The sequence below is a fragment of the Triturus cristatus genome, chromosome 11 (genome assembly GCF_964204655.1).
Source record: "Triturus cristatus chromosome 11, aTriCri1.1, whole genome shotgun sequence".
Taxonomy (NCBI): Eukaryota; Metazoa; Chordata; class Amphibia; order Caudata; family Salamandridae; genus Triturus; species Triturus cristatus.
This window is the reverse complement of record NC_140594.1, coordinates 212,466,405-212,477,850: the sequence shown is the minus strand read 5'-3', so window position 1 is coordinate 212,477,850 and position 11,446 is coordinate 212,466,405. Positions and strand designations below refer to the sequence as shown.

The 11,446-nt window shown below is 49.0% G+C and overlaps 1 protein-coding gene across 1 annotated transcript in view; it reads right to left on the bottom strand.

The window, feature by feature from the left end:
* The window catches only part of MYO1H (myosin IH), a 606,720-nt gene that overhangs the window by 479,814 nt on the left and 115,460 nt on the right, over positions 1-11,446 (bottom strand). Inside the window, exon 9 of the mRNA XM_085633501.1 lies at positions 3,110-3,223. Coding sequence (XP_085489627.1) covers positions 3,110-3,223 — 114 coding nt within the window. The remainder of the gene's footprint in view (positions 1-3,109; positions 3,224-11,446) is intronic.

Sequence of the window (11,446 nt, the reverse complement as noted above, 5' to 3'; positions counted from 1 at the left end):
GAAACTAATTTATCTCCTTGTAGTAAATTTCAAAATCCGGGGAGACTGCCGCTGTCTTGGCAGTAAAAACATGCAGAGCAGCAAAAAGCTACAGGCCGGTACATGTCCTTGACCCACATGCCAGCAGTTATGACAAGTAGGCAAGTGTCCAAAGTAGTGTGCTCACTGAACTTTTGAGCTATTACACTCTCATTGTGAATACTGGTAAGGAGTTTTCCCAAAAGCCGCCATTTAACATCTTAAGATAGTAGCTAAGATGGCTGCATTGATATAATTCCGCTACATAAGACTACATTATTTCTTTTCAGCGAAGCCCTTTTCATTTTGCTAAAATTATACATATGTATATTCCAGTGTCCAAGGAAAAAAGCTCACGCACTCCCAGCAGGTAAATTGCAGATTGTAGTTTAAAGCGCAGCACACTACGCGTTTTGACACCAGTAGGCTTTTTTCCTTGGACATTGGAAATTATCGTTGTTGATGTTACCGGGATCCACACCTGGGCACACGCTACACTTGGAGGGGCCGGGAGCTTTGTGGAAACCCTTTTGCCGATAAAAAAATATATATATATAAACTCACCATGGTGGTGATCGGAAGAAACTGAATTTTTTGGCATAGAAACTGTTAATTGGCTAGAAGAGGCGGGGATCGCAGAAGGCAATAGCGACAAAAACAATCATGCTACATATTGGATTTCAGGTCTTTCACTCCTCATGGGCTGAATCAAAGCGAAGAACTTTATGTCCACTTATGAGAATACAAGTATTCAGGACTGTTTTGCTTCTTGTAAATATATTACGGAAAGAAATATAGATTTTTTTTAACCGGAATTTTGTTAAAGCAGTGTGAGTGAATAGGTAGAACCGGCAATCTAGCGTGAGTATGAGGTTACGGTTTACAAGATATACATTTTGTATGTATTATGCATGTAATTATTTGTCGGAGGGACAGTAATTGTCATTGACCTAACATGTTAATGTTGAAAGTGAAGGTATCTAGGAAAATCAATGCCACGAGATGTACAATTGATTTGATTAGGTTATTGGTTATTAATCCACTGGAGGGTTAGATGTGACATCTTTGCCTTATATCAATGAGGCAGGAGGAACTTACAATGTAGATTGAATGGTGATCCATGATACTGTTATGATTGATTAATTAGAGAATTCAAAGGAAATAGTAATCAACCTACCCAGATGCCTATATACGTATTTTGTATTAGGTATAATCAGGCTGCCTGAGATCCAAGTGAATCATAGTTAATTTCAAATGATTTTTATCTCTCACTTAACTGTGTTTCATATTCATTCATTTTTATGCAAATTGAACTTCAAATTTGGTTTTTGGATCAAATTATGTGGAAAACTACAACATCCATAATGCCACACTTGTACTAACAGGATATGATGCAATTACTGAGAATGTACTTAGGGTGTGTGACACAAAGGGGGTGTTACCATGATCAAGGTCTCTGCAAGACTGAAATGCGTTTGTCCTGTGTTTCCACGGACTGTTTTGGAAATTTGAAAATGTTATGTTATGTTAACAAGTTTTATAGAGCGCGACAGCTGCCTCGGCAAAGAGGCGTCCCGGCGCTAAGCAACAAAAACAGCCGTGTGCAAGTAACATCAAAGTTTACAAGGAGGGAAACAAAAATGTCTTAATAGCCTTCCTGAAATGAAAATAATTGGAGAGCCCACGAATATGAGCCGGTAGAGAGTTCCACAGAATAGCAGCTCTGTTACGAAACGAGCGCCCACCCGCTCTCACTCTTCTCACCCGGGGAACCACTACCAAGCATCGACCCTTAGATCGCAGTGATCGTGTAGGGATATAAGGCAGAAGAAGGTCAGACAGAATATAAGGAGATGTCAATTTCAGGATTTTAAAGGCAATACACAGTGCCTTAAACTCAATTCGCCGAGCCACAGGCAACCAATGAAGATGGCGAATAGCACTGGTCTTGACAAAGTAAAAGGATTTTACAAACTCCCACGGAGTGCGGGCCATTTCTTTTTTGAATGGAAGAAGAGTGATTCATGGATTTCGGTCAGGCTGGGCTGAGGGGCGATGTACCGCCACAGAGCGCCGTAAGGAACCAGCAAGGGTGAGCCATCTGGTGCAATATATATGTATATATATATATATATATATATACATATATATATATATATATATATACATACATGCATACATACATACACATAGCATGGATGGGCAGTGGGTCAGCCCACTCCTTCTATGGGCTATCTTAAGTGTGACTCACGTCACTTCACAAGGGCCACATCCAAACACAAAGTTGTTCCCTTTAGTGCAAAGGACTGCCAAAATTATTTTTGCTTTCACACAATATTTTTTGCTGTTGGCGAGGACCCGGCAGTGCCGTTAATAATATAGGTATAGAAAAACCATGACAAAACAAGTATTGACACAGCCAAAAAGCTGGCTGCAAATACCGGATCTATTGGGTTTACTAATGCTTGCTACATAGAAGTGGTCTCAAAACTGGACAATACATTTAAACTAAAGGTTCCTTCATTCAAACTCTTCCTTCCTATGAAACTTGATAACTGAGTGTGGCACTTAATCATAGCAGCACAATTCAAGTGTATCTTCATTCTTTTTTTGACAGCACATTTTTGTAAGTAAAGTTATGCAAGTCAATGGCAGCAGACTACTTAATTTGTAAACACCTCTTTCAAGTACCAATGCTTGACGTGCATGCTTCATTAAAAGCATGATAGGCCTCCAACAATGTTTTTGGATCCTGTTGGAGACAGCAGCCTTTTCCCCCAACCAATGTGGTCCGACCGCCTGCATCCAAATGAGGCAGTCTCACTGACATCGTAATTAGGCCCTAAACAAGGGCACTGAAAGAAGAGCACACTATACTCTGGATTGCTTTCCTTCCTAGCCCAAGCCTACCCACATTCACTTAAAAAAACTACTATAGGCACAGCTGTTCCAACTATTGTCCAAAAGCAATGGCAGGGATACTGAATGAAGGAACACCACACAGGAATTCTGCTATGTAAAACAGTGCTCTCAAGTGGCTGGGTGTGATCTTGAGGAAAAGAATAAATAAAATAAGGATGACAGAAAATACCTTAGATATCCATCTTATCTGGCTGCCGTCTGTGATGATAGCACGCCCATGGTTATCTTCACTGAATTGAATGTTACCCAGGTGCAACACACTGGCAATGATTCCAAATAGATGCTGTGGTCAGACAACAGAAAACCAGACATGAAAGCATATAGAATCACATCATCACAAGAAAAGATTAAGCAGACAACCTACAACTATGGTCAAACCCATAGTGAACATCAATGAACATGTTAATGGCACAGTTTAATGTTCAAGTGTGTACGACATTTCCTGGAACTGAATAGTTCAAACTCAAGTACTTGTGAACCGGCAACTGTGCTAAGTTCATACATTTGTAAGATTTCAATGTACATTTTTTAATATTTATTTGCATTGAACATAACCAAAATGTTTCTTGATTTAGTATGGCTGCGGGCTTTTTTCTTTAAAAAAAAAATACTTCAAAACAAAAAGGAGATTTTACCCAAAAATTTCATACACAACACTTTTTGTATGGACATTGAATATTTTTAAAACACGCTGAAAAAACCCAAAAGAAAACTTTAAATAAGGTATTTACATTGTGAAAACATATCTAAGGATGTTTAAAAACAACGGCTACGATGGATTATACCTATATGTGAACTTTCGAAATTATTGAAATCAAAGACTATCATACAGAATGGGATCCTAAAACCAGCTGATCTCAAATAATGATAAAATATGTTTTTTGCCCAAATAGAGTACAGATTTTCCTTAGTTTACAGGGTGTTTCTTTGGAGGGGACTCTGGGAGAGAACACAGATGACTATTAGGCCTTCTTATTGAGTATGTTGACATATTATTTTTATGAGGTTGTTATAAAGATCGTTTTGTGCAAGTATGGCTTAGGACAGAACTATTTAGTGATTTGCTTAATAGTAAATGGATATGAAAGATGTAGTAGAAATAGCCTACAACAGTGTCATCTTAAAGATTTTTGTGCCATGAGCTAGACACATTTAGGGTCTCCCTGTTTGGTACAATCTTGAAGGTCATTGCACATTTTCTGCTAATTCAAGCAATATTGAATTATACTTAAACTTTCAGAAATAAGGTCACACACAAAAACATCTGGAGAATGTCTTGCCCAGTGTTTCAAAAATCCCTAAGATGACGCTAGGTAGAGAGAGAAAGAGTGAGGGATAGAGGTAGACAGACATAGAGAGAGTGGTTGAGAAGAAGACATTTAAAGAGGTGAGCTAGAGGAGGAGCCTAGCGCGCAACCAAGATGGCCGCGTAGGTGCGAGGCTCCCGAGGACCTCCGCGACCTCCTACGACTATCCTGAACTTATCCTGTCCCAGATGAGGGGACTGTGTTGGTGAGCCTGAGCTGAGGTGGCACCCGTTTTCCGCTTCCAAATCGGACCTCGGACACCGGCTTGAGCACCGATCGAGGTTTGCGGCCTTCTCCTAGCCGAACCCCGGATTTGCGCTGTGGGGCGATCCAGTGACAAAGTGAACAACAGCGGCGGGCAGGGCTTGGTGGCTCGCGTACCCCGCACTTTCACTTTCGCTTTCGCACCCCCCTTGCTGTCTCTGCGAGGTTGGGTCGCGGGGCTTTGTGTGTTGGTGTGGCCTCGCTGGGGGACCCTGCCTGCCCGCCGGCTGTGATCCACCCCGCAGATCTGAGGTGGCCCCCCCCCGGAGCCCGTGGACCGGCTTGCCTGCCCTTCACGGCGTGGCTGGTGCGACCGGGAGACTGGGACCATGGCCACGAAAGAAGATGGTGACCGGGCAAAGATAAAATCGACCCGGCGTGGCGCAGTCCATCAGTCCAACAGCATGGACCGCTATACCCTCCAGAAGGGATCTCCCGAGGTGCCACGCAGGTCCCCTGAGGGCCCTACTGATGCCCCCGATCTGCCCACGGATCTGACTCTGCGGGATGTCATGGGCGCCATCGCCGAGATGAAGGCCTCGGTGGGCCAGCGTTTCGATACACTGGCGCAGAAGATCGACTCGGTCCTCGTGGATGTTGGCCTGGTAAGGGCCGATCTCTCCAAAACCAACGACCGAGTCGATTCTTTGGCCCACACCGCATCGGGCCTTACGACAGATGTGGCGGCCCTACAAACGGAGGTGCGCCGGCTTAGTCAGGCGAGTGCGCTGATGGATCGCCGCCTGGAGGACTCCGAGAGTCGGGCCCGGAGGAACAACATCCGTATCATCGGGGTGCCTGAGGGACGTGAGGAGGCGGCGGCGGACCTCTTCGTGGAAGACCTGATTGTTACCCATCTCCAGCCACGGGGGCTGAGTAAATTCTTTGCTGTGGAGAGGGCCCACAGGGTTCCCGGGGGAAGGCCTAAGGTCGGAGCCCCTCCGAGACCTCTCATTGCCCGGATTTTCAATTTTCGGGACAGAGACGCTATCCTGCAATCCTCCAGACTGCAGGGACCGATTAGACTTGAAAATATGGACGTTAATTTTTATCCTGATTTCACCCCAGCGGTCCAGAAGCAGAGACTGAGCTTCCTCGGTGTCAAACGCCGTCTTCGGGACCTAAACCTCAAATACGCCATGCTTTTCCCAGCTAAGCTGCGAGTGGAGGTGGATGGTCGCACGCACTTTTTTGATCGTCCCGAAGCGGCCGGGGACTGGCTGGATACTCTGTCTGGGGATCGGGATCGGGGGGGGCGGGGGGGGAGCGGTGGGGGGAGAGGGCTCGCCGGATCAGGACTGAGGGGCTAATATTAGGCCTCGCTCGGGACAAAAATGATGCCACTTTTGACCATGCGTCTGTTCGCTTAAGTTCCCCTCCTATGGAGGTTGTGTGGGGTCTCTTGGGGGTTCTCCCTCCTTCTCTGGGGGTCTAGTTAGTTTAACTATCTATGGGGCGACAGGCACACTGCACGTTGGGGGGGCTGTTTGGGCTCATGCAGGGGTGCAGGGAGGGGGGAGTTCTGTTGGGGTGGGTGGGCAGGGATGGGGTGTTGTTCGTTTTTATCACAAGGCAAACTTATTTTTGTGTTGGTTCTAAGGTGCTCTCGGGGGGACGAATGATGGTTTCTGTGTATGATGGGGGGTAGGGAATTAACTTTGTTGTCTTGGAACGTTAACAGGATTAAACGAGGTGTGGTCCTGCAGTTTTTGAAGCGACTCTCGCCCGATGTAGTCTTTCTGCAGGAGACACACCTTATTGGCAATTCCTTCTGTGCCATGAATCGGCGTGGCTACCGCCTCGTGGCCCACTCGGGCTTCACGTCAGGCTCAAGGGGTGTGGGTATCATGGTAAAGAACTCGCTCCCGTTAGAAATTGATGAGGTGCTCCACGATGATAGGGGACGTTACACTGTCTTGGTGGGGAGAATGGAGGGCAAAGTGGTTGTCTTTGTGTCAGTATACGTCCCACCAGGGCTGCAGTCGACCACCTTTGCAGACCTGGGGCGCCTCCTCCTTGGCCTTCCGGGGGGGCTTCTGGTGGTGGGGGGGGATTTAAATGCGGTGGTTTCTGGGACTGTGGATCGTCACCCCCCTAGGGACCTCCCCCGGGCACAGGCGTGGCTATCCGGCCTCTTGGATACACTGGGATTGGTGGACTGCTGGCGCTTAAAACATCCCACGCAGCTGCAGTACACTTTCCACTCGGGGGCCCATGGTAGTCTCTCACGGCTTGATTATGTCCTTGTCCCGGCGGCCTATGTCGGGAGGGTGGGGGAGGTGCGCCATTTGGCACGGGGTATCTCGGACCACTCCCCGCTCCTGTTACATTTCGATGTCTTTCCGAGGGGTGAGGGTAGGGTAGTCCCAATCAATTCCTGGTACCTGCGCGACCCCACCATTCGCGCTGACTTGATTAAATCCCTCCAGCGATATTTTGATGAGAATGTGGGGTCAGTGCCTTCGGCTATCTCCCTGTGGGAGGCCTTCAAGACAGTACTCAGAGGGGAGGCCCTATCCCTTATTTCCCACGCCCGGAGGCGCGAGCGGGAGGAGGTGACCCGGGTGGAGGCTGAAATAGCCGAGTTGGAGGGTAATCTAGAAGATGGGGTGACGGATGCTGCACTACATGTCCTCCAACTCAAACAAGCGGCCTATAGGGCCCTCGTCACGGAGGCGGCCAGGGGCGTTAGTAGAGAGTAACAGGGGCGACTGTATGATGTGGGTGATAAGGCTGGTAAACTGATATCGTGGTTGGATAAAAAGGAGAGAGCGAATCGTGTGGTCCCGCTGATTGAGAAAACGAATGGTGTGTGTGTAACTGAGCCAGAAGAAATTGTCTCCTGTTTCGCGGATTATTTCCGCGAGGTGTATTCCCCGGTCTCTTCCTGCTCTGAAGAGGATTCCCGTGCCCTGCTCAGGGATATCGCGCTGCCGTCCCTTTCCGGGGAGGACAGGGTGTCGCTGGACGCCGCTCCCACCTCCGACGAAATCGCCCTCGCCATACGCTCGGTCGCTTCTGGCAAGGCCATGGGCCCGAATGGTATCCCTATCGAGTTGTATAAGTTGCGACCGGATACACTGGCGCCCCACCTCCGCGCAATGTTCCTGGCGGCCCACTCGCTGGGCTCCCTCCCGCTTGACCAGCGTCTGGCTACAATCGTGGTGATCCACAAGGAAGGGAGACCTCGGGACCGGGTTACTTCCTATCGGCCTATCTCACTACTGAATGCGGAGCCCAAAATTCTCGCCAAGGTACTGGCCAATCGGCTGGTCGGTGTGGTGGGCGATCTGGTTCATCAGGACCAGTCCGGCTTTATTCCCCATCGCAACACAGCCCTTAACCTGCGGCGTTTGCATGGGGTGCTCGCATGCGTCCCATTTATACGGGAACCGGCCATTTTGGCGTCCTTGGACGCCACCATGGCGTTTGATACGCTTGAGTGGCCATACATCTGGGCGATGCTTGCGAAGTTTGGATTTGGCCCAGGATTCATCAGTTGGGTCAAATTGTTGTATTCGGGCCCATTGGCGCAGGTGGTGGTGAACGGAAGAGTATCGGCCCCGTTCGAGCTGGGCCGGGGCACGCGACAGGGCTGTCCCTTATCGCCGCTTCTTTTTGCGCTTGCCTTTGAGCCCCTGGCGGAGTGGCTGCGGTGGGAGCCTTCCATCCGTGGTCTCCGTTGGACCCCCGAGTATGAGGACCGCGTATCCCTATACGCTGATGACATCCTTCTGTACCTAGCCTCCCCACGTAAATCACTTATAGTACTGGTTGATGTTTTACATTCATTTGGTCGTAACTCCGGTCTTGTCATCAACTGGGCTAAATCGTGCGTGTATGTTGTCTCTGGGGAGGCTCCTATTCTCCCGCGGGGCTGTCCGATCCAGATCGCCCCGCAGGGATTTCGGTACCTGGGTGTCTTCATTACTCTGGACCCGGAGGCCCGGTATGAACGGAACCTGCTTCCCCCCCTCCAGCGCCTGCAGGTAGATGTCGCACGCTGGCGGCGCCTGCCGCTTTCGCCGCTCGGCCGGGCGGCATTGTTCAAGATGATGTCTCTGCCGCGTTTCCTGTACGCTTTGCAGAACACTATGGACTTAGTCCCGGCGCGCTACTTCCGTGAGGTGGAGAGTCTGCAACGCCGCCTGTTCTGGGACGGGAGGCCGCGTATTGCCCTGGCGAAGTTGACGCTCCCATGGTATGACGGGGGGATTGCCCTCCCGGATATTAAACGGTACTATTGGGCCTCCCAGCTAGCTGCAATTAACCATGGCCTATACGGGCCCGCCTTAAACCCGGCATTCGAAATGGACAAGATGCTCCTACCAGGTGGCGACTACAATCGAGCGCTCTATTCTAGCGCGCCCGACGCTCGTCTGACGGGCCCCACGCGTGTCATGGTGCAAGTGTGGCACGCGGCCAATGCAGCTATGGGGTGGAAGGACCGTTTGACCCGGGCGTCACCACTATACGCGTCTGAGCGGTTGGGCTCCCTGTGGACCTCTAAGGGCTTTGAGAAGTGGGACATAATAGGCATCAGTAAAGTGGGGGATCTCTGGACGAGGGGAGGATTTAAAACGTTCGATATGCTGCAGACGGAATTTCAGTTGCAGGGCAGTGAATACTTTCGGTATTTGCAGGTCCGTCATGCGCTGGGCTCCGTCTTTTCGGACGTTGCCTCCATCCCGGAATATTCCCCCCTGGAGGATAGAATGCTGGATGGGCACGTCCCGGACAGCACGATCTCACTGATATACAAAAAGCTGATTAACGACCGCTCGGGCCTGTTGACTGCCCTTCGTGCGGCTTGGGTTGCCGACGGGCTGGAGTTGGACGACGAGGACTGGACCTCCGCGGTGGCCTCCCCGAAGGAGGTGGCCATACCGGCTCGCCTTCGCTTCGTCCAGCTCAAGATACTCCACCGGGTCTACATGACGGGGCCAAAGCTTCTGCGTATGGGCTATGCTGGAGATGGGTTGTGTAAGCGTGGGTGTGGTGCTTTGGGGACCTTTCTGAATATTTTGTGGGAGTGCCCGGAGGTGGAAGGGTTCTGGCGTGGTGTACATGAGGTGCTGCGACTGGTTACGCATGTGGCGCTGTTGCCTGAAGCGAGGAGATGCCTGTTGAATGTGTGGGAACCGACTGATTACTCGGCGCCGCAGACGTGGTGGGTGACTCTGGGATATATGATAGCCAAGCGTGATATTGCTCAACTGTGGGGATCCCAGAGGCCCCCGACGGTCTCGGCCTGGAAAGAACACATGGACTGGTGCATGTTTCGAGAAAAAGTGGTGTATGTGGCGAGGGGTAAGCCTGGGACATGGGTGAAAGTATGGGGCCCCTGGAACGCCTACCGTGGGGGTATCTGTGTACCACCGTTGCTGCCTGATACCTCGCCAGCCCCATCCCCTTAGCCGACTCATTCCCCCGCTGCCGGGCATTGGGTTCCCCCAGTCCTCGCTCTGCTCTCTTCCCCCTCTTTAGACTCCTGTGGATAGTTGGGATCCCCCCTCTAGGGGAGCACGTGCTGCTATTTCTGATTGTGGGTTGCCTTGTGGGTGTGGTTTTCTTGTTGTTCTTAATTTAAAATGAAACCGTATAGTGGGGTCTGGCTGATGTGGCTTTTGACGTTGTTACCTCCTGAGCATGCTCCTCCGCAACACCACGTGTTCCATAAATGTATGTCGTATGTTCCTGTCATTGCTAGCGGCCGGCCGGAAGGTTGTAGGCCCATACTTGTATACTCTTGAGACTTGTAATAAACGGTTTAAAAAAAAAAATAAAGAGGTGAGCTAAGCAGAGGGAAACATCACTTTGCCAGGAGCCCCTAGGAAAGTGGGGGCGCTGGGCAATTGCTATCTTTGCCCATGACTTAGAATGTCTCTGGCCTGCAACTGTGTGTGATCACTTAATCTTCTTTAGCTAACCAGCCAGAGACACAATCACTGGTAATTGTTGTTATTGGTGTTTTGTTATGTAATTAGTATTTACTCAAACCTGCATGTATACTGGAGCTTCATGGAACTATAGAGAGGCACAACATATCCAAGGCCTTGTGAGCAAAAACAATTACAGTTGATTTATAGTTAAAAAAATCCAAAAATACATGAAAAGCAACTCCATCACTTCACTGGTTCAAAAACAAATTTCAATTTTTTCAAATTTTTTTTTTACCACAAACTGTAAGGGAAGACTTAGGAGTCGAAGCTCAGGGTGTTTGTACCATTCTTTGTAAGGCACGATTGAGAAGGCCCAGTCCCCAAATTAGTCTGTTTCGTCATAGGGACTTCAAGTAGCTATTTGCCCAATGGAAGGAAATTGTCACTCTGGGACCTTAAGACGGAATTTGGGAGCCAGGAAAAAGAGAGAGGAATTGTGGATTACCTTATGTACCTCTACCAAGGCTTTGAAAAGCACACACTTTACAAAAGGCAACCAGTGAGGTCCTCGGAGTTTAGGAGTCATAAAGTCTCTATGTCTGGTGCTAGCTGGGAAGTGGGCTACAGCATTCTGTACCAGCTGGAGTCATGTAACTGACTTGTCGCGAAGACCGAGGAAAATGGAATTTACATAGATGAGGAAGGACTGGATCAGGGCTACTAACACTACCGGAGCAATGCTTGGCAGACATTTACTCAGACACTTAATTTTATAGATGCCAGACTTTGCAAGTTTGTAAATCTGGTATCCTATAGAAAGATTTGAGGCAATGCAGATAGGTAGATTTTGAACTATAGTTGAGGGGAGTGGAAGGGAACCCATAAGATCAGGCCTTGTGATGGAATTCTAGTTTGTAAGGGCCCCGGCTGGTAATGAGCAGCTCAGTTTTAGTTGAATTTAGTTTGAGAACCCTCAGTGCAATCAATGATGCAGAGTGGTTAGAGTACTAGCCAAAGTGTCCTGGGTATGAGCAGGTTAACATACAGAGGCTT